This window comes from Petromyzon marinus (assembly GCF_048934315.1).
Source record: "Petromyzon marinus isolate PM22_M1 ecotype Great Lakes invasive population chromosome 68 unlocalized genomic scaffold, UKy_Petmar_22M1.pri1.0 chr68_unloc.1, whole genome shotgun sequence".
NCBI lineage: Eukaryota > Metazoa > Chordata > Hyperoartia > Petromyzontiformes > Petromyzontidae > Petromyzon > Petromyzon marinus.
In genome coordinates, this window is record NW_027422597.1 from 785214 (window position 1) to 809320 (window position 24107).

The following is a 24107-nucleotide window of genomic DNA, read 5'->3' on the forward strand; positions in this document are numbered from 1 at the left end:
ACGTGGGTAAAAAATAAAACAACAAAAATCACGACGTTTCGGCCACAACACAAGTGGCCTTCATCAGGTGAAGGGACCAGACTGTCTCTTCACCTGATTAAGGCTACTTGTGTTGTGGCCGAAACGTCGTGATTTGTGTTGTTTTATTTTTTTACCCACTACGTGACTTTAGCGAATGGAACCAGAGGGTATGGATCCTTGCAGTCACGAAAGCTTCAAATCTAGAACGGATGTTGAAGTCGTCCAGAATAAGCATCCTGTCATAGGTTGGGCACATCACGGTGATGAGCTCGGCAAACTCGTGGAGGAGCAGACTGGTTGACTTTGGAGGACGATATCTCGGTACCAGTAGCACGGCACCGGGATACTTATCCATGCAAAAACAAAAAACACTCAAACTCTCGGCTAGGAGGGATAGTAGTGTAGTACATAGCCTAATGTATATTATTGTAGTGTATAGTGCAGTGTATAGTGTAGTTTGTAGTACTGAAGTGTAGTATATAGGAGTGTATAATTAAGTATATGGTGTAGTGTATAGCGTGGTTTATAATCGTGTAGTGTATAGTGGAGTGCATCATCATCATCATCACGATCTATGGGCATATAAACCCGTACATTCCGTCATTGGTTTCCACTTGCCCTTGTCTTGTACCAATTTGCTCGTGGCCACATCGTCCTGGCACCAATCTCTTTCAATGTCGTCAACCCATTTACTCTGCTAGCTCTTCCTCTCTTTCCGGTTACTTCTATTTTTCCAAACAACAACAACAACAACACTTTTAATTTTTTTTATGAGACCTCTTTTGCCAGTAACAAGATATAGGAATAGGTTTTTACCCTTTTAACTGGCACAAAAAACTGACACCTTTATTCAAGGCGTCATGTTTGCAATAACCACAACACAAGCATTTTGACTGCTTGTGTTGTGGTTATTGCAGACATGATGCCTTGAATAAAGGTGTCAGTTTTTGTGCCAGTTAAAAGGGTAAAACCTATTACTACTACAACACTTGTAATGTTCCTGCTGTTGTCCATCCTATATATTATTATTATTATTATGGGTTCAGTAATAATGTCCTGCCCATGACAATAACTCAGAATTGGACCAAATCTCCTGAGTTCTCAGAAGCGAGACAGGGTTAAGCCTGGACAGTGCCCTGATTGGTAATCACCGTGCATATGAATTATATATATAAAATAAAAAAAATCTTGTTTTCTATTCAACATTCCCCAAATTTTCTGCGAAAAAAAAAACCTCCCAAATCAATCGGCACATTTGTCCACGTTACAACTTGATTTTATTTCATTTCTTGGGCGGTGGAGGGTTATAGTTGTCTAAAATCTACGTACAAAATCTACCCCCAAAAATCTTCTTCATGAAAGCCTACGTAATGAAAACAAAACAGATTCTATAGCCTGGCGCGGCACCACATTACAGGGCACTGCGGCGACAACCATTGTTGTAGTGTACTATGCACCAACGTCTATGGGCCTTTCCTGCATCAAGACGCTTCGACCAGTGTGGAGACGTGTGGAGCCAAATAACCCCGAAAAGGGACGAAATGGCTGTGCAACTCGTGAAACGACACCGAAACAACTCTAGGCCCGGCTTCTATCTCGCTTACCCACCCCCCCCCCCCCCCCCTTGTGCTCCCTCATTGTATCCCTCTCGAGCCCTTTCCCTCCAACCTTCTGCTCAGCAAATCTGCAAACCTGTTCATGGGGGGGTCGGAGATTGGATCACCGTTTTTTTCCCCCTAATGATGGCAATAGGAGAAACAACAACAACAACAACCGCCATTCGCCACTAAGTGGCGGTGACGTCACCACGATGCTTGTGCCAGGCTATGTGCACCCTGAGGCCACGTGAAGTGTCGAACGCCCGCTGGCAGGAGGTCACGGGGCAGACCCAGGTGCCACGGGTCGACTGACTGAGATGACTGGCTGATGCACCACCTGTGCCCCCTACTGTGCCAACCCGCTGTGCTTTAGCCACCCGGCGCTCCGCTCGCTGTTGTGAGCGTCGCTCCTCCGCCCTCCGTTGTTGTTGGAGGGCGACTGCCTCCAACTGCCCAGTAGCATCCTTCACGAGCCTCCTCCACAGAGGCCGATCTTGACACCGCTGGTACCAGTCATGGGCAAGTCCACTCAGCTCCACGTCCTCCTGTACCACATCACTCCATCTCTTCTCTAGCCCGTGCCGCGCCCGCTCAGCCCCCTCAATCCGGCTAAACAAAAGCTGTTTCGGCATGCGGTGGCTGGGCATGCGGGCTACATGACCCAGCCATCGCAGCCTTGCCTGCCGGAGGAGCTCACCGATGGGACCCTGCCCAGATCTTTCAAGGATTTGTGAGCTCCTCACACAATCCAGTCTGGTTAAACCCAGGATGGATCGTAGGCAGGCCAGCCTAAATGTTTCCAACCGGCGAAGATGCTCCACCAGGGGGGTCCACGTTTCGCAAGCGTAGAGAAGGGAGGGAATGACCGTGGCCGAGAAGACCTGAAGCTTAGTGCGGAGCGACAGACCAGGTAGCTTCCACACAGCGTTACGCAACCGATGAAAAGATATTGCCGCTCGACTGATTCGGAGTGAGACCTCTGCTGTTAAACTGGAGCCAGTCATAAGCACACTGCCCAGGTATGGGAAACTCTCCACTCTCTCCACAACTGCCCCATCACCGATTGGGAGTTGTGGGGGTGGAGTGTCCGATGGTACAAAATACCCAGGCAGGTGCTTAGTTTTGGTGGGGCTGATGGTAAGGCCCCACCTCTTAGTGGCACGCTCCAGTCTCAGCAGCAGCGTCTCCAACTCCTCCTCTGACTGAGCAGCTATTACCAAGTCATCAGCATACATAACGTGGTTGAGCAATAGGGAGCCATCCCTTGACCGCACCCGGGCATCGATTAGCCTCCCATTATATCTGTACCATATGGAGATTCCCCCGGTACAGCTATTGAAGGCTTCACGAACTACGTGGTCAAAATAGATGTTAAATAATGTGGGAGCCAGAGGACATCCCTGTCGCACCCCAAGGTGTACAGGGAATGGCTCTGACTCCCGGCCACGTAGTTTTACCCGGGCCCGCTCACCATCATGAAGGTCCTTAATGATCGTGAGCAGAGGGTCAGGTACTCCAAAAGCACGAAGAACGACCCAGAGCCCAGGCCTACTGATGGTATCATAGGCCTTGACCAGGTCAATAAAGCAGAGATGTAGGTCTTGTTGGAATTCCCTACACCTCTGCTGTAGCAGACGGACAGAAAATATGGCATCTGTGCAGGACCGCCCTTTCCTGAAACCGCATTGGGGCTCCGCAAGCCTCTCCTCAGCGTGCCTGGCAAGGCGATACTGAATAATCCTTGCCAGGACCTTTCCCGGCACACTGAGGAATGAGATGCCCCTGTAGTTGTTACAGTCTGTGCGGTCCCCCTTCTTAAAAAGGGGGACCACCAGGGCATCCTTCCAATCCTGCGGAACCCGTCCAGTGGTCCAGACTGTTGTTATGATGTCATATAGGGCAGTCTGTGCACAAACGCCACCCTCCCTCAGCATTTCGCTTGGGAGATCATCTCTGCCCGCTGCCTTTCCTGGTCTCAGACTCCGGATCGCCTTCAATACTTCCTCAGCAGATGGCACCTCAGCCAGCCACTCACAGGGGGTGACTTCATCCAATATTTGAGGCACCGCAGCCTCAGCAGGGTCATCCTCACTTTGTGCCACGATGTTTTCCTGGCTGAGGGATTTTCCCTCCCCCAGGAACTCACAGAAATGCTCAGCAAATCTGCGAACCTGTTCCTGGGGGTCGGAAATCGGATCACCGTTTTTTCCCCTAATGATGGTAATAGGTGTGGCGCTGCAGGTTACTTTTTTGATGGAGTTAAATAGAGATTTGTGATCACGGGCCACTGAGGCAGACTCCATCTCCTCAGCAACCCGCGACCACCACCCATCCTTGCAGCGCCTCACGGCTCTCCGAACCTCCGAGCGAAGGCTGCGGTAAGCCTCCTCATTCTCTGACGTGGGATTCTGTAGCCGATGACAGTGGGCCTGTCGCTTTTTCTCAACCATCGCGAACAACTCCTCTGTCATCCAGGGTGTCTGGGGAGGTCTGGACCGCGTACCCAAAGCAGCCATTGCAGCTGCATGAGTCACAGTCCTAAACCTCGCCCATTTACCCTCGACATCAGGAGGAGTCGGGGACGATGCCAATCCCAGCCGCAAGCGATGATGAAATTCTCGCTTGCAACTTTCATCAGATAACTGAGACCAGGCCACTTTAGGTTGGAATGGGGTCCTGGGTGTACACCCACCACCGGAGTGGAAGAATGGCAGGCGCATCTTACAGATGACTAGTCGATGGTCAGAGGGCAGATCAGCTCCACAGTAGGTCCTGGTGTCAAGGACATGGGCTCGCATTCGCTGGTCCGTCACTATGTAGTCCAGCAGATGTTCTTGCTTGGACCCGGCATGCATCCATGATGTTGTGTGGATGCGCCGATGCCGGAACAGCGTGTTGGTAATTACAAGCCCATGGGCTGCACAAAAAATCTAGCAGCCTCCTACCGTTGTTATTGAGCTGATCTGGCCCATGCCCTCCAATCACTCCAGACCAGGTGCCAGTATCATGACCAACTCGGGCATTGAAGTCACCCAACATGATGACTCTATCCCGAGGGGCCACTTTAGCCAGCACATGTGACAGGAGGTCATAGAAGGCATCTGACTCATCGGCTTTGCCTGCATCCCTCCACGGATGTTCATCTTCGGTGGGGGCATAAGTAACCACGACCACCATTCCTCGCCTCCGGTTGATGGGAAGGCGAGCCCAAAGTAGCCTGGGGCTTACAGCTTCCCACATCTCACCGCCACGCTCCCACGCCCCCTTCATTCTTTTGTTCAAAAGAAGACCCACACCCTGTTGTTTGGCAGTCTGCTGCCCCGAGTAGAGGACTGTCCACCCCTCATGGTGGCAGGAGCCAGAGCCGGTCCACCGGACCTCCTGAATGCCGCATAGATCCAGGCGGTACCGGTCCAGCTCCCGACAGAGGAGTGGCAGCCTCTCCTCTGCAGTGAGCGTTCGAACATTCCACGTGGCCAACCGTAGTGGCTTTTCGTTGTTTCTGGAGTAGCCCCGAGGGTAGGTATTCAATCTCCTGGCTCCGCCAATTGGGGTTTGGCCAGGAGACGTCATAGACGCCTGGCCCCCCGGGGCCTCCGGCACAAGCTTAGTTGTTACATATTTCAGTTTAATTCGTAGTTTCGTGGTAATTAATTGAAGGTGGAGGGGTTACCAGCCCCTCGCATCCGTCCAGAGCCCCCGTTTTGCCCCTGTGGTGGACACATATGCCATGAGGGGAGGAGCCAATCAAAATTGGATCTCCCCCCACAGCGTTGTCCACGACAGAGTTGCCCGTCCGGCACCGCGAGGAGGTAGGGGGTTGTTTTGCCGGACACAACAACAATAGGAGAAACACACACACACATACACACAGTGAGACACGTATAGAGAGAGAGACACACCTAGAGAGACAGAGAGAGAGACACGCAGAGAGAGACACACACAGAGACACACACAGAGACACACAGAGGGACACACACAGAGGGAGAGACACACAACAACATCACAGCCAGTTATAGTCTTCTAAAAAAACGAGAGCCACCGTCACATCAAGGGAAAAGGGACAACCTTGGTTTTGTTAGTGAGACATTTAGCCCGTTAATGCAAATACATTTAACTTGGTAATGTAAATTGGTAATGTAACTCAAAGAGTCGGAAATAACTGCTGACAATGGCAGGTAGAATGGAAACATCAACAACCAGTTAAGGCCCTCTCCCACCTGAAGACGATTACTTGCGTGGCGATCGAAACGTCGTGATTGATTTTATTTCTACCTACTGGACTTTACGGGAAAGAACCAAAGAGGATGGATTCCTGCAGTCACGAAAGCTTCAAATCAAGATTGCAAAAAAATCCATGTTGAACTTTTTTCACACCGTACGTAGCCAACCATCCGCGTTGAGACTGATCAACTTTCTCATTGCAGGCGAGGAGGAGGCTGTGAACTGTTCCGTGGCCCAGGACACGGTGTGTCGGTGCACGGAGGGGCTCCAGAGAGACGACGATTCGGGATTTTGCCTGCCAGAGGAGCCACGCTCAGGTAGTAGTCGGCTTACAAAGCCGCTCAAGTCAACCACAATAAGCTGTTTTGTTTCTCAGCTGACAGTGGGAGCAAGGGGACAGCCTGGCAACTGAAACGGCAGAAGCTGTCCGCAGAAGAAGCCCGAATTGAAACTCAACCTCATGTCTATTGCAGGCTTCAGGGACTGCGTGGCATGATTTAAAGCTTTCGTGACTGCAAGGATTCATCTTCTTTGGTTCTTTCGGCAAAGTCACCACCACCACGTAGAATGAGAATAAAATAATGAATTAATAAAATAGCACAATAAAATTCTCACGACGTTTCGGCCACAACACAAGCGGCCTTTATCAGGTGAAGGGACGTGGCTTTGTTCGCTCCAGCGCTGTCCTCCAGACAGTCTCGTCCCTTCACCTGATGAAGGCCGCTTGTGTTGTGGCCGAAACGTCGTGAGAATTTTATTGTGTTATTTTATTAATTTATTATTCTATTCTCATTCTACGTGACCTTACCGAAAGAACCAAAGAAGGCTGCATGCATGGTCAGGCACAGCCACGTGTGTTGTTATCAGATCACTACCCTGTGCAATACTGAACACCAAATCTGTATTGTCCCTACAAAGAAGTTTTAGGCTGGAGTCCCCTTGCATCGAAATCTGCACACTGGTTAAGAAAGCGTATTTACTTCTCATTTCAGAGGTTTGTGGTTCAAGCCAAACGGATACGCTAGTTAATTCTACTGGTGCATTCAACACAATTAAATGTGCCATCTGCTTTTATGGTGAATGATAGACGTCGTTCTTGGGGAAAGGCGAATGATTAAAAAAAAAACGTGAAACTGCTGCAAATGATCATCTTTGAAAAAGCGCCTTCACGATATTTTTCGTGATAAAAAAAATGATAGAAATGATGAAAAGAGCACCGATTTAACGGGTTGATTTTGCTACAGGTTGTGTTAATGCAACGTACTGGATTCCCGTGCATTTCAATGCATCGAATAGACCGGAAAAGTAGGCGTAGAGGGGACTGTTGTTGACAGCTTGTGCTTTTGTCTCCTTCATAAAATTTCAGACGCCATAGTAGTCGCGTTGGCAACAATCCTCGGCTTCGTCCTGACTGGACTCCTGCTGTACATATTGTGCTTAAAGATGAAACTGAAGGGGTCGACTTTTAAGAAGATGTTGAAGCGTCCCGGTAAGTGGTCATGTTCCGTGATTAATCTAAAGATAAAATCCTGGTATTGTGGATAAAATTATATGTCGACTAAAAATATATTTTTACTCTCATTATACAGTGAATTAAAATTGCGCGGAGAAATCACGTCTCGGCACGAAGCCGCCTCTGAATGCTCTCTGCAGACACCACTGCACAGAATGATGAAAATGAGTTACATCCCTTTTGAGAGCTTTGGCTTCGGTGTCATTTTAAAAAGTCCCTTGGAGAGTGTTGCTACTGGTGACAGTCACCTCTGCCGTGCCTCCACTCATCCGACAATATTTCACACCCGAGTAAAGTCGTGTTGGACAGGACGCTCAATTGAAGCGTCGTCGTTACTTCGTTCTGTGCTTGCCGCTCTTGTGACAAAGGGAGGAAGTTGACAATTGTCGAGGTCCCGAGGGGCATCGAGGTAGGATTTGGACTGATTCAAAAACGACTTCAAAACTGTCTGTTCATGGTCTTTAGCCGCAGGTGGATGACATCTTCATCTTGGCTATGCAATTATGCAACTTTACATTCCAGTTTATATCTGTCCAATCTTAAAATTATAGGAAACATTTAAAAGTTCTCCCTGACTCCAAGATCGCCATGTTTAGTTTTCTGTGTCGAACAATATAACCGCATCGACTGTGCTATGAATCAGTGATTAACTAACTTTATCGGATTTCTTGCAGACACTACTCATACAAATAATGAGCATGATGAAAATCTACCGATTGTTATCGTGCAAAATGAACACGAGGTGACACAAGGAGTTCAGGTAAACTCAACGAAGCATAATGGCATGATGACCCTACTCTACATTGTTTCAGTGTGTCGGCATGCACCAGTACACTGAAAACTCCATCCCAGATAGACAGAAATAATCGTGACCGTGTCTTCTGCACACGCTACAGAGGAGCAACGAGAGCAGCGAGACAATGCAGCAGATCCGAGTGAACAAAGAGAATCTCAAGGCCTGGCTCGGAGCGGATCCCTCGGCTTTCCTGGAGCATCTCAACGGCTTCAAATTGATTCCACGACACGTGCACCAAGCGGCCGTCGACAAGGGCGGAGAGGAGAGTGTGGAGCTCGTTCTGGACCACTTCATCAGCCAGGGAGAGGCGCGCTGTGAGACGCTGTGGGACGCCCTCTACTCTGTGAGGAAGCAATACGTGCAGCTGTGGAAGTGGATTCAGACACACGGTACGACCCACGTGAACTCACCGGTGTATTGACATCGAATGCCATTTTGTGAGAGTCGAGGAAGAAAAACCATGCATATGCATGGCTTCCGTATTGCTTTCCAACACGTAGTTCATCCTCGGGGAAGTGATCGGAGACTATGACGCTACGTTTAAAGCCGCACAGGAATGATGTCATGCTGTGCGTGACTGAACGACTTTACGTCACACTTGACTGTTTAAGTACCAGTATGAACCTGAATATGTTATACGTTGTGCCTTGATTCCAGAAGCACAATTGTAGCTGAATAGGATATAAACTCAATTAAAATCTGTGTTAAACGATTCGTTTGAAATTCATATGAGCCTCTGTCGATCGCAGGCGAGGCGTTGAGGGCCATTCGAGATAAGGAGTCGGATCTGAAGCTCTGGATCGCCAGAGACCCCAAGCATCTTCTGCTGCAGCTGATGAGCCGGGGACGGATCCCGAACGAGCTCTTCACCGAGGCCAAGGGCATCCGGGATGGCGTGGAGTGCACGGAGCTGCTGCTCAACTTCTTCAAAGAGAGAGGGAATGACGACTGCCTCAAGCTGCTCTTTGCTCTGCAGGCCGTGCAGAACGAGTATCCTGGACTCAAGGAGTGGCTGGGAGGCCTTGGTAACATAACAATCCACATTTGTCGTATTAACCGGCCATCATTCCTTCTGGTGACCTGTCCTGCCCAGACGCAATTAATTAACAAAGCAATGTCCTATAACCCATGCACTGTCGTTCTGTTTTTCTACGTAACTTGAAACCGTGTACTATTTCATGCTCTTGCAGTGCTGTTCCTTTTAATTGTCAGTGTCCACGTGTCTGATCCGTACGTCATAGCAGGTAATGCGGGCCGATTAAAACTTTATTCTTCAGGCACATTGGTTACGTTACATTTCATTAAGAATAAGGGGGATTTCACATTTTTTTCTGACAACAAAACTGAACCCTTTCTTTACAAGGAATCACGTGGTCCATTAACCACAATACTTGTGGTCAAAATGCCAACAAAAAACACACCGACGATATATGATGCATCGTCCTTGAAACTGATTGGTCCACAACCATAGACAGCTTTCTTTTGAGCCTCGTCTCCATTGGGGCTAGACCAGAGGACGCCACAAGTATTGTGGTAAATGCACCACGTGATTCCTCGTAAAAAAAGGTTTCAGTTTTGTTGCGAGAAAAAAAGGCGAAAACCCCTATTCTCATATTTTGGTACTGGCAAAAGGAGGTCTAATGATGTAGTTACCATTCATTATTTTGTTCAAATTTTCCAAAAGCACTCCAACCTGCTCTCATCCACCTTTGAAGGCTGAAACGGCGCCAATTGCCGCTGTGTGTCGCCCCCTGTTGTGGTGCCGCAGACTTCCTCCGGAGACTCTCCAACAAGTCCCCCCTGGTTCTGAACAAGTACAGCGACTTTGTCCTCCGAGACAAAATCCGCTTCAAGACGAGGGAGCTCCTCGTGGCGCTGCGCGACGACCTGACGCCTCTGCTCTCCCAACTGCAGATCAGGAACATCCTCACCGACAACAGCGTGCGGGTAAAGTCCAACTAAGACCACCGTCATCACAATCACGCGTAGCCTCATGAATAAGGACGTTTGGTGTTTGGCCAGTCCTTTTGGCACAAAGGCTATCACGACGGACCTACTTTCTAGGCTGCACAGAACATTTGCATCTTGAGTCTGCCGCGGGATTGGTTGACAGTGAGCAATCACAATGAGGTCCATGCCGACGTTAGGGTTGGACAAGCTGAAATAAGTGCCGAGAGCACGAACAGATGTAAGAAGCACAATTGAACAGAGCATTAGACATAGGTCATAGCACACATAGGTAGTGGCACACGTGATCTTATAATGATGACGTTTCTAAGACGCCCGTTACCCCTGTTTACATCGGACTGTATAGTAACATAATAGTATTTTTAACATATACTTAGTATATATTTTTTCTTGATACTCATGATAGAGATGTGGTTTTATGCCAACTGGTGACACAACTGCCTTGTCAATGCTTAATTCGAGAGACATTTTCTACAGCCATAATACCGCAGTACATAAAGTTCGTTTGTGAATGTTGCCGCAAGCTCTTTGCACGAGTCGTTATTTTGATGTGCACGTCATCAGCATGCAGGGATACTCTTGACCCATTGGCTTCTAAATGTCACGCGGTAGCACTCGGTATATATTAAACAAAGAAAGGTCCCTGGGCAGATCCCTCCAGGACACATACAAAAGTGACACGTTCCTCTATTTTAGCATCTTGACAAAAAAACGATGTTTTTTCATTGGTAAGATAATCACACAGCCAAACAAGTGGCGATCCAGATCCTCAAATACGCTGGTGCAATGTGTCATTAATAATGCTCATTTTTTTTTTAAATACTGAATGCAATTGAAGGACCCAAAAGCAGCACGTGTAAGTGTATGTAATGGACAGTGTGAATGTACAGCTAATCCCTCGCCTACCGCGGGGATTAGATTCCCGGAAAAGGCCGCGGTTGGCAAATCCGTGGTTGGTTACAAATACCGGGGGCCTATGGGAAATAGGGAGTTAGGGGGAACTACTCGCCATGGTCTGACTCAGTTGCATGTTTTTTTTTAACGAAACACCGAATGAGATCCAGTATATTACACAGCACAATAAAAACGTAACCACGCATTACGTAAACTTGACACACCTTTAATGTTAACGACGGTGATCATGATCGATGGCAATGAGATAATGGGGGGGGGGAAGGGTTTGTTAGAAGGTGGAGGGGACTCGATCCACCCTCTAACTCGTCCGTGCTGAAGACACAACTCTCTGTCACCTCCACCACGCGCTACCACGCTTCGGGTCCATGGTTAAGCCATGCAGAGCGTCGTTCAATTGCATTCAGTATTTAAAAAAAAAAGGATCATTATTAATGACACATTGCACCAGCGTATTTGAAGATCTGGATCGCCACTTGTTTGGCTTGTGTGATTATCTTACCAATGAAAAAACATCGTTTTTTTTTGTCAAGATGCTAAAATAGAGGAACGTGGGAATAGGTTTTACCCTATTCTTAGTTTTTTCGGTAAAGTCACGTTGAAGAGAAACAACAAAATAACAAAATATATATAAAGCAATAAAAAATTCTCACGACGTTTCGACCATAACTCAAACGGTCATCATCAGGTGTGTCGGTTTGCATAAATTTATTTTGAAAACGGCATATTTATTTATATATATATTTAAAAAAATAACGTTTGCGTCACGCGCAACGATTGGCAGTTTGCCCAGGACTAGTCCATCTATTTTTTGAAAAGAGGAGGGGGGAGACGAAATTTGTTTTTATGTATGCTGTCTGAAAGCCACTGTAAGCGTGAACAATCAATCAAGAAGTGAAATGATTTATCAAATCTTTCCAATGATTGCTAAGATAGAATCCATCTTCTCGGTTGAAATTGTTTCTGTGTTTGTATATGTGGATAGCCTCATGAACGAATCTCTCATGGAAGCCAGATGGCTTACAAAGAACCTCCGTCTTGGAAAAGTCAATGGCATGTGAGCCTACTGAATTAGAACAATGATCTGCTACGGCCGAGGTGTTGGTCCTACCGTGTTTAAGGTCTGCTTTATGTTCACGAATGCGGTCCGAGATATGGCGTTTGGTTTCTCCAATGTAACTACTACCACAGAGGCAACTTAGTTTGTAGACACCAGGGTATTGTATGTCCGGAATCACATCTTTTACAGACGGAACCAGATCACGGATTTTATGTAATGTGTTGAAACGGACCTGGATCTTGTGTTTATTCAAGATTTTGGAGATCTTTTTTGTGATCCCAGCAATGTAGGGTAAAGTGATGGTTTTGAAAGGCTCCTCAAGAGGGTTCTTCTTCATGGTTTGAGTGATAGCTTTGCGGATTGTATAGTCGGAGTAACCATTAGCCCTAAGAGCTTGGTGTACGTGCTTGAGTTCACTGCTTATGTGTTCCTGGTCGGATATGCATTGGGCTCTATGATACAGAGTCTTGATGAGAGAATTCTTCTGTGATGGATGGTGGTGGGAATCCGGTTTCAGATAAGCATCCGTATGGGTAGCTTTCCTGTAGACAGAGTGGCTCATTGAACCATCAGGTCTCTTTTTAATTAGGACATCCAAAAAAGGTATCTTGCCATCTATTTCGACTTCCATGGTAAATCTGATGGCTGGGTGTATGGAATTGATGTGGTCGAAGAATTGGTCTAGAGCAGGCCGGCCATGTGGCCAGATGACAAAAGTGTCATCCACGTACCTCTTCCATAAGGTTGGGCGCAGAGTGGCAGTCTGGATGGCGTCAGTCTCAAATTTCTCCATGAAAATGTTAGCTATAACTGGAGAAAGGGGGGAGCCCATTGGGGTGCCCTCAGTTTGTTTGTAGAAAGTTCCATTCCAAGTGAAGTATGTATTGGTTAAACAGTGTCTCACCAGGGGGGGTACCTCAGTGTTTAGTCCTTGATGAACCAAGTCTTCAATGATTGCAATGGTGTCAGGTACAGGAACCTTGGTGAATAAGGAAACTACATCAAAACTGACAAGCAGGTCGTCTGGGGACAGGGAAATACCCTTGATTGTTGATACCAGGTGAGTAGAATTCTGTACCGCAGAGGTGGTCTTTCCAGTGAAAGGACGCAGGATTTCAGCTCCCCCACCTACAAACTAGCTCGTTTTTTGTCTGAAATCCTGCGTCCTTTCACTGGAAAGACCACCTCTGCGGTACAGAATTCTACTCACCTGGTATCAACAATCAAGGGTATTTCCCTGTCCCCAGACGACCTGCTTGTCAGTTTTGATGTAGTTTCCTTATTCACCAAGGTTCCTGTACCTGACACCATTGCAATCATTGAAGACTTGGTTCATCAAGGACTAAACACTGAGGTACCCCCCCTGGTGAGACACTGTTTAACCAATACATACTTCACTTGGAATGGAACTTTCTACAAACAAACTGAGGGCACCCCAATGGGCTCCCCCCTTTCTCCAGTTATAGCTAACATTTTCATGGAGAAATTTGAGACTGACGCCATCCAGACTGCCACTCTGCGCCCAACCTTATGGAAGAGGTACGTGGATGACACTTTTGTCATCTGGCCACATGGCCGGCCTGCTCTAGACCAATTCTTCGACCACATCAATTCCATACACCCAGCCATCAGATTTACCATGGAAGTCGAAATAGATGGCAAGATACCTTTTTTGGATGTCCTAATTAAAAAGAGACCTGATGGTTCAATGAGCCACTCTGTCTACAGGAAAGCTACCCATACGGATGCTTATCTGAAACCGGATTCCCACCACCATCCATCACAGAAGAATTCTCTCATCAAGACTCTGTATCATAGAGCCCAATGCATATCCGACCAGGAACACATAAGCAGTGAACTCAAGCACGTACACCAAGCTCTTAGGGCTAATGGTTACTCCGACTATACAATCCGCAAAGCTATCACTCAAACCATGAAGAAGAACCCTCTTGAGGAGCCTTTCAAAACCATCACTTTACCCTACATTGCTGGGATCACAAAAAAGATCTCCAAAATCTTGAATAAACACAAGATCCAGGTCCGTTTCAACACATTACATAAAATCCGTGATCTGGTTCCGTCTGTAAAAGATGTGATTCCGGACATACAATACCCTGGTGTCTACAAACTAAGTTGCCTCTGTGGTAGTAGTTACATTGGAGAAACCAAACGCCATATCTCGGACCGCATTCGTGAACATAAAGCAGACCTTAAACACGGTAGGACCAACACCTCGGCCGTAGCAGATCATTGTTCTAATTCAGTAGGCTCACATGCCATTGACTTTTCCAAGACGGAGGTTCTTTGTAAGCCATCTGGCTTCCATGAGAGATTCGTTCATGAGGCTATCCACATATACAAACACAGAGACAATTTCAACCGAGAAGATGGATTCTATCTTAGCAATCATTGGAAAGATTTGATAAATCATTTCACTTCTTGATTGATTGTTCACGCTTACAGTGGCTTTCAGACAGCATACATAAAAACAAATTTCGTCTCCCCCATCCTCTTTTCAAAAAATAGATGGACTAGTCCTGGGCAAACTGCCAATCGTTGCGCGTGACGCAAACGTTATTTTATATATATATAAATAAATATGCCGTTTTCAAAATAAATTTATGCAAACCGACACACCTGATGATGTCCGTTTGAGTTATGGTCGAAACGTCGTGAGAATTTTTTATTGTTTTATATATATATTGTTATTTTGTTGTTTCTCTTCAACGTGACTTTACCGAAAAAACTAAGAATATGAATTACTGCAGTCACGAAAGCTTTAAATCAAAGGTTTTACCCTTTTAACTGGCACAAAAACTGACACCTTTATTCAAGGCATCATGTTTGCAAAAACCACAACACAAGCAGTCAGAATGCAAACAAAAAAGGCAACTCTGATAATATGCACTGTCCTTGAATTTGATTGGTCCACACCCGAGACAGCTTTTCTTAGAGCCTAGTCTCCATTGGTGTTGGACCAGAAGACGCCAAAAGGCGTACAACTCAAAAACAGCGCACCATCAGAGTATGTGTCCTGCAGGGATCTGTCCAGGGACCTTTCTTTGTTGAATATATACCGAGTGCTACCGCGTGACATTTAGGAGCCAATGGGTCAAGAGTATCCCTGCATGCTGATGACGTGCACATCGAAATAACGACTCGTGCAAAGAGCTTGCGGCAACATCCACAAACGAACTTTATGTACTGCGGTATTATGGCTGTAGAAAATGTCTCTCGAATTAAGCATTGACAAGGCAGTTGTGACGGGGAACCCCGCGACATTGGTAACGATGACGCCGCGCGTTACAATGTGATGCAATGACGCAATACCTACGTCACTCGACTTCCTTAACACCGTGCTTAACCGCGGACACTCAAATGCCCAGGCCGCTTTTGGTAAATCGCTATAGAAATCATAAAACCCTGTGCACATTCAGCCTGCGGTTAACAAATCAGTGGGTGGCAAGGGATTCCTGTACGTTAAAAAAATATTGAGCAAAATTACGGGATGTGGATTTGGGGAAAATGTTGAAATGAAAAGGTCATGGAGATTACGATAGAGTGTGAAGCATGTCTTACTGATTACACTGTAACAAAAACATTGTTCCTGGGTAGTAAGTGTTATTTTCTTATTGCTTATGCCTCAAAAGTACAGAAAATGGCTATCTATTACCCACAAACTTTGCTTTTGTGACCAGCACAATGATTTTTTTGATTTAAAGCTTTCGTGACTGCAGTAATTCATATTCTTAGTTTTTTTCACCGAAAAAAAACTAAGAACAGGCCAATGATGTTTTGACATTTACCTCTTTTCAATGAGAAAACGTGGCGTGCATTTGTGTCATTCCTTCACGTAAAGTCCTGGTCACAAAAGAAAAGTTTGAGGGGAACAACAACAATAATAATAATAGCAATTTTCTATACTGTTGAGGCATAAGCAATTAGAAAATAACACTTAGTAACCAGAAACAAAAATCGTGTTACATGTCTTACTATCTATACGTACAGGATTCTCCCTATTGTCCTTATAAATAACGTAGCTAAAACAACTCGTGATTGTCCTCGGAAGTATGTAATTACAATAAAACAAAACCTGAACATTCATCAAGAACTCTGTGGCCTTATCTTTACAAAATTTACAGAACGTTTTTTTTCTTACGCGCTTCACAGCGATGATACAATTGTACATAAGATGATAGTGGTCTGAGATGAGGAATGTGGTTTTTAAAAATGTTGGTGCTATTTGAGTGACGGAACAGAACAGGCGTGAGTGTCGAGGAGGGGGCTGGGGTAGGTTTGGTTGGAACTGGGGGGGGGGGAGAGTGATGAGGCATTGCATTGGGAAGACAAAGAGAGTCGGCCGGGGGGGCTGGGTGGGTGGGGGGAAGAGATGGAGTGGACGCTGAGGTGAATACTTTTATTGCTGGGTTTGTCTCCCGAGTTTTAAGAAAACCCTTCGATGAGTTTGGCCAGTGTTCGATAGGGGTAAGTCCCGAATAGGAATACAACTTTACCTGGAAGTGTTGGTCATGTTGGATCATCTTTACAAGAGTCACACTTGGTCATAAACGCTGCTGCTTTACAACGGAAACACAGAGTGCTTCTGGAGTGTTGCAGGCAAGCGGCTCTGAAGAACCGCCATCGCTGCAGAAACGTCGTTCCGCTCTGAACTTGACGTCTTTGCGTTCGTGTGTCCACTCGCAGGCCGTGAAGGAGATGCAAGCTCGGCAAGGCAGCGAGAAGGCGACACAGCACATGGTGGAGCTGGTGATGGCGAGGGGACCACCCAGGGTCAAGCAGTTCTGGGAGGCGCTGTGGGACCTCAGGGAAAGTTACCCAGACCTGGAGAACGTCTTTGAGAAGTTCTAATGGGTGGAACCGGAGAGAGAGAGGGGAAGACCTAACGGAGAATGGCTTGACGATGACCTCATAACGAGATTGGTGCCAGAAAGATGATGCGGCCACTACTTTAGCATATTGGCACGACAAGACAGAGAGAGAGGAAAGTGGAAACAAACCACCACCTACGACTATGGGGATATCTGCCATATGGATCGTGATGATGATGATGAATGGTGCGTGGGGGGTAGTTGTGGTCCAGTGGTTATTGCACTGCACAAATCACGGTGGCTAGGATATGTTAATTACCCTGCCCCGTATACAGGACAGGAGGTCGTGGGTTCGATCGGGACCCAGACGCCTGCTGTTTATTTTGAGTTTGCAACATCTCTCTCCCCGTGGTCACGTGGATTTTCATCCAAGTCGTCCTCTTTTCCCTTCCGCATGAAGAATCAACGTGACGCGTTTAGAATATTTTGCTGCCATAAAATTCCACGTGATGATGTTGACAGGAATTCGTTGAGCTATCGTTTCGGATAGCCATGTCGCTTCTGAATAAGAGCTACTGTATAGCTCATTGGGCCTGTACTGGAAAGATAGCTCAAATATATATTTTTTATCATTTATGAACCCAACTGCTCTGTCTGCTTCTTCCCTGGCACTGCTCCGCTTTGTAATTCCCTCCCGTCGTGTCAAGTTTTTGTAACAACCCTTGCCCAATTCAAGAAAGGTATTGTCCATTGACAGCCACGCAGAGGAATGTGCATGAATGCCGTGGGGGGGTGTTTAGTCAACGAGACCAAATTAATCGGTCCTATTCATCAAGATTACAAACATTTATCAATGGTTCATTTAAGTTATGGTCGGCTTATTTTAACTTTGTTTTATTCATTTATAAATAGCATCACGATACATATCGTAATTATTTAATCACGGGCCAAGCAAGGTGTATTCACTTGCATTAGATCGCTGCCACTTCCAGAGCAGATCACTTTGCCAGGCTCCCTCACTACCAGGCCGGGGATGCCTGATATGGCCATGGTCGCCATTTAACAAAAAAATGGCCGCGAGTAATCAACTCCGAAAAACATTCGTAGAAGATTACAATTCTTAATTCTATATTTGAAGCTTTCGTGACTGCTAGGATCCATATTCTTTGGTTCTATTGGGTAAAGTCAGGTAGGTGAAAATAAAACAACAAAAAATCACGACGTTTCGGCCACAACACAAGCGGCCCTCATCAGGTGAAGGGACGAGACCGTCTGGAGTGAGGAAATCCGATGAGCTGTGAAGCTCTTTCGTTCACTCATTGATTAGCTTGGGGGTCGTGATCTGGGCGTGGCTTTTCTCGCTCCAGCGCTGTCCTCCAGACGGTCTCGTCCCTTCACCTGATGAGGGCCGCTTGTGTTGTGGCCGAAACGTCATGATAATTTTATTGTGTTATTTTATTTTATTCATTTATTATTGTTATTTTTTTGTTGTTTTATTTTCACCTACGTGACTTTACCCAATAGAACCAAAGAGTATTACAATTCTTAGTTGCATTACTTGATTCATGATCATCATCATCATCATCAGCGATTGTCATCTCCTTGCTCTCTATTCATCATCATCGGTGATTATATCACCTTACCATAATCATCATCAGTGATAACATCACCTTATGTATTCATCATCGGTCATGACATCATCCTGCTCTATTCGTCATCATCAGTGATGACATCACCTTATGTATTCATCATCAGTGATGACATCACCCTGCTCTATTCGTCATCATCAGTGATGACATCACCTTGCTCTATTAATCATCATAAGTGATGTCATCAGCTTGCTCTATTCGTCATCTACAGTGGTGAAATTACCTTCACTATTTAAGATCGGAAACAGGAAGACTTCTTCACAATTCTGGCAAATCCTCTGATGAAGCTGCTGGTTGTTGTTGTTGTTGTTGTAATCGCCAGCTAAACATCGCAGCAGTACTGAGGAAGGAAGCTCTCCCTGGCTATTGCGTTTCAAAAGGGGTCAGGGGTAGCAGGGCGTGCTGATATTCTCAGTCACCACCGTGCCTGGTTACGGTGCAAGTCTTTTGTTTTGCATCTCCCCCGTACCCCTTCTCTGGCCTTTATCCACCCAGAAGTGTCAAAGGAGGTCGCGCGTGGTGGGACAAACAGTGGCTATCTACGATGTGTGTTTTTTTTTAAGGCATCCGACCAGCATGGAAGAGAAGGCGAAATATTTTTTCACGGGGGAAGGGGCTTTCTTTTTGGGGCTCCATGGTGGCTAGGAGATGTTGACTACATCGCCTGGTATACAGGAAGTTGTGGGTTCGATCCTGACCCTGACGCCTCCTGTATATTTGGAGTTTTCATCTCCCTCCCCAGTGGTGGCGTGGATTTTTCTCTGGGTCCTCCGGGTTTTTCCCTCCACATTTAGGAATCAACATCACACGTTTCGAGTTTTTTTGGCTACTGCTCTAAATTTCCACACGACGTTGATGATATCAGCCACTTCGTTGGGCGATCATTCATGATAGCCAGGTTCCACTTCCGAAAGAAGAGCTATGTAGCTTAGTGGGGCCTTACCTGGTGAAATAGTGCAACATATACTCTGGGGGGAGAGGCTTTCTAGAGACCCCTCTCGTGGAGGCCTTTCCACCAGCAGTGGCCCACGTAAGTCACTTCAAGACTGCCTCTTTAGCTTTCAGAATAGTTGTCTTCATACTGGAGGAATCCGATGAGCTACAAAGCTCTTTTTTTTCACAGATGTCCAGTGTGACCCTTGATAGTCATACAGTCACGTGACGAATTCACTTCACTTCTATTCCTTCCACCGAGCCTCGTTCCACGAATGACGTTTCGTTACCGGTGCCTGTAGTCGACAAATTTTAGAGCCCCTTGGGCCAGACCAGATATCGGTACCACCCAAGTTGGCCAAACTTCATTAGTGCCATTGTATTTGTTACACCAACAGAAGTAAAATAATACGCGATAACCTTTCCAAATGAGCAGCTGTTTAATTTATCTCCCAGGAAAACTGCTTTCGCACCTATCGCATTCACGCCTATTTGCCCGAACGTTGCAAATAAAACATTCCAACACCTCTGCTGTTAATTAAGATAACAAATAACTTACGAAATGGATGTTTGTCCCCAACGGATATATTTCATACACATTCTTGCATCTATTCACGCTTGTTCTTCAATTTCAGAGACTTAGTTAAGTCTGGAATAGATTGGCGCTATCTGTTTTCCTTCTGTTTCCAGCGGCTTGTTTGCTCATGATCATTTACTGGCAGGTGAGGCAAGTACTAGTGGTTGTGTATTATTTCTGTTCATAAAATATATCTAAAGTGCCAACTTTACCCTCAATGTACTGTTAATGTACCTTCTTTGGTTCTTTCGGTAAAGTCACGTAGAATGAGAATAAAATAATCAATGAATAAAATAAAATAACACAATGAAATTCTCACGACGTTTCGGCCACAACACAAGCGGCCTTCAGCATGCTAAGTCTGCCAATTAAATGCTAATTTTTTATGCTAATTCATTTGTCAAGGCGCTCTGTTTCTTCGCACACAGCTTAAAGGTCGTGGTCTGAGCTTGGCTCTGTTCGCTCCAGCGCTGTCCTCCAGACAGTCTCGTCCCTTCACCTGATGAAGGCCACTTGTGTTGTGGCCGAAACGTCGTGAGAATTTTATTATGTTATTTTATTTTATTCATTTATTATTTTATTCTCATTCTACGTGGTGACTTTACCAAAAGAACCAAAGAAGATGAATCCTTGCAGTCATGAAAGCTTTAAATTGAAAAGTTAATGTACCTCTTAAGATTATTAGTTAAGGCCAGGTACTACAAGCAAAAGTAATGATTTTTGTTCAGTTTGTCAATGTTGATCTTTTTGATATTTTGCTTCCATAAATTGTAAACTTTCATAACATGCACACAATTATTACCAATAACTTTGTTAGTGGTAACCATTGGCACTTCTTGACTGGTTCTAGACTGATCTGACTTCTAGCCTGGTTGCTTCAATGGACTCCCTAGGCATTGTCCAAGTCAAGGAATCAACCAAGAAGCACATAAGGCGATAGCTGGAGAATGCGTTTTGCTGGAGCCTTGGGCATCTTCCCTGATGTGAAAGGAAAACTCCTCCTCTATCCAGCTAACCTGTCCATGAGGAAACTTACCAAAGAAAATAAGTCTCTAAAAATGGAGCTCCAGACCCTGAAAAGTGTCGGTGATGAAGATGTTATAGCCAAAGCAGCCGTCAATTAGAAAGAGGACATCAAGAGTCAAGATGTTCCTCAAGCCTGGCCGCCTGAAGTCAAACCAGAAGCAGAATGTCCTACCATTCCAGAGTCGCTCATTGTCTTCCTCAACTATCTACTCACAGGTGCTCATGATCCTGATCATGCATCCCATAGAGTTCAGCGGCTTCTGCAATCATTTGTCCATGACATAGTTTATGCAGTGACATGTGGAAAGACCAAGCCTTCCAAACACATTGTTTTGCCATTCAGTGTCATGTCATTGTCAGGGAATGTAGAGCTGATAAACATCCTCAACCGACTTGGTCACAGTGTGTCCTATCCACGGATGGAAGAGATCGGCACTGCCCTGCGTCTTCAGAACCTCTCATCATCAGGGAGTGACATTGCCCTACCAGCTAACATCCATCCTGGTATATTCACAACTTTAGCCTGGGACAATATCGATCGTCTTGAAGAAACCGTCACTGTCAGCGGTGAGGGATTGCTGTGCAAGCAAAGCGAGCCAGCCCAGGTCCTGTCCAACCCATTGCCCACTGTTGCCAAAACAAAGCAGAGAAGCATTAATGCACCCCCGCCAATGGTACCAACTTACAACGCTGGACAACGGGTGGAGGCCACCACAAAGCAACAGTGCAGATGGCGAAAGCGCAGCCAATACTCAGCTTGCCAGGGAGAAGAACCTTGTTCGGGTCCTAGCACGCACGTCACAACAGGAAGACCGGCCAATCAGCAGCTGGACACGCTTCTACATCCTGACTCGAGGTGAGACGACGGTCATCCCCGACAATGCAGGCTATCTGCCCGCCATCAGTGCTCCAGCGACACAAGTGTCTACCGTCAACGAGGTGCTTAACCGGTCACCGAGCGTCGTGTGGTACTTAAGCCTGACAAAGATTGTCCGCCTCTTTGAACCAAGCCGTGCATGCGACGGCCGTCGAGATCACATGGAAACACCGTGACAGGCTCCATGATATCGTCGTCAGGCTTGGGGTATTCCACACCATCTGCACACTGCTGGCAATAATTAGGAAAGCGTTTCCAAAATGCTGGACTCCGAGATCTCTGCATTGAGTCTGGCATGATCGCAGAAGGCTCCATTGTTTCTGGTGTTATGGATGGCCGCAAGCACAACAGGGCAGTGCGACTACACAAGCTCCTGTGTGAGGCTCTCGTGCGACTGACATGGAATGGTTTCCTGTCCTGGTTGGTAGCAACTCACATGAACCGCATGGTTCACCTGGATGAGACGCTGAGGACCGTTGACAACCTTGGGAAAGAAGTCTCGCAAGCCGCTTTGAAGGAGGTCCTCGAGAACAGCTCGTGTACACGTGTCGTGGAATTGTTTGAAGTCTACCGCGAGTTCCTCAGAGGTTGGAAACGGCAGCCTCTCGACCTTCTGGACGCCCTATTTGGACACGGTTGAAATATTGTCGGGGCACATCCGAGCATCCAGAGAGGGAGACTGGATGCTACACTTGGCAAGCATTCGAGCAATGATCCCGTGGTGCTTCGCTTATGATAGGATGAATTATGCACGCTACCTCCCCTACTACTACGCCCAGGTGTCTCAGCTGCCCATCACACACCCAGATGTGTACACGGAATTCATGGAAGGAGGCTTTTCGGTTCAACTGAGCTCCGCCAATCCATTTGGCCGAATCCCTGTTGACCAAGCTATAGAAAAAACGGTGAACAAAGACACCCAGACAGCTGGAGGGACAAAGGGATTCAGCTTGAAGCCAGGAGCCGTGACCAAATATTACCTAACAGCTGAGTACAGAAGCATGTACCTGAAACAGCTGAGAGACCTGATAGGTCAAGGCAGGTCCAAACTGTCTCATCCAGATCTACAGGGTCCAGGGGTCAAGAGAGATGAAGCAGATGTCCAGTCTCTCTTTGACCTTATGGAGAATAACTGCATCAATCCTATGTCCCCAGATGAGACAGATCTGGTTAGCCTCTCCACTGGCACCATAGCTCCACCTGATGTGACCAGGGATCCGTTGAGAGCTCTTGAGATAGGAGAAGAGGCCTACCAGGTATTCAATCAAGCAAGGTTAGATGAAGACCCACAATCTGTGAAGTTCCACGACAAGGTGACCAAGCAAAGTCTGAAGACATTCTCCAATATCAGTACAAAATACGGCACATGGAAAGAAAGCACAGGATGTGGTCCTGAAGGCAGATGGAAACCTGTTCAGCCACATGATCCTAGTGGCTGAAAGCAGGAAGTTGAATATGAAGGATGTCTTTGCCCACCCACTGGGCCCACTGCCATGGGCACTGGCAAATGCTGACGGGTCCCTACAAAAACAAACAAGGCTGCACTTGCCAGAGAGCTTGAGAAGAATGTGTCTCCTGCAGAAGACATCCCAACCCCATCTACTGCCATCATTGATGGGATCAGCCTGGGCCAAAAAACAACAAAACCTTTACCACAGGTGGCAGAGTCAGCCTTGATCCAGGTCCTCCACGAGAGGAGCCACTGAGTGAGAGGATTGATGTCGTGTTTTACGTCTACCGACAGACTTCGATCAAAGATGCTGAACGACTGAACCGGGGTGCAGACACCACTCTCCAGTACAAGAACCTTGCAGGGGGACACCACGTCCAGCAGCGGAGAAAATTCCAGTGCGGTCCCTCCAACGAGACCAGTCTCATCAATTTTCTGGTGGAAGAGTGGAAACTGCCACGATACAGAGAGATGCTGCATGGCGAGGTGTTGTTCGTGGCCCGGGAGGAAACCTGCTACAAGTTGACAGAAGATGAGTGTGAGGAAGTAGCAGAGCTGCACTCCACGCACGAAGAAGCTGACAGCCGTCTGCTCCTGCATGCATTGCATGCGGCAAATGTGGTCTCAAAGGCAGTTATCATCACAGCTGAGGACACTGACGTCTTGGTGCTTTG

General features: G+C 46.6%; 1 protein-coding gene across 1 annotated transcript in view; it reads left to right on the forward strand.

Moving 5' to 3' along the window:
- LOC116958017 (uncharacterized) overlaps positions 1-20472 on the forward strand; it is a 39289-nt gene extending 18817 nt beyond the window's left edge. The window contains exons 5-11 of the mRNA XM_076058083.1: positions 6047-6160; positions 7210-7332; positions 8031-8116; positions 8253-8541; positions 8902-9177; positions 9921-10099; positions 16797-20472. Coding sequence (XP_075914198.1) covers positions 6047-6160; positions 7210-7332; positions 8031-8116; positions 8253-8541; positions 8902-9177; positions 9921-10099; positions 16797-16961 — 1232 coding nt within the window. The 3' untranslated portion in view covers positions 16962-20472. The remainder of the gene's footprint in view (positions 1-6046; positions 6161-7209; positions 7333-8030; positions 8117-8252; positions 8542-8901; positions 9178-9920; positions 10100-16796) is intronic.
- Positions 20473-24107: the final 3635 nt, after the last annotated feature.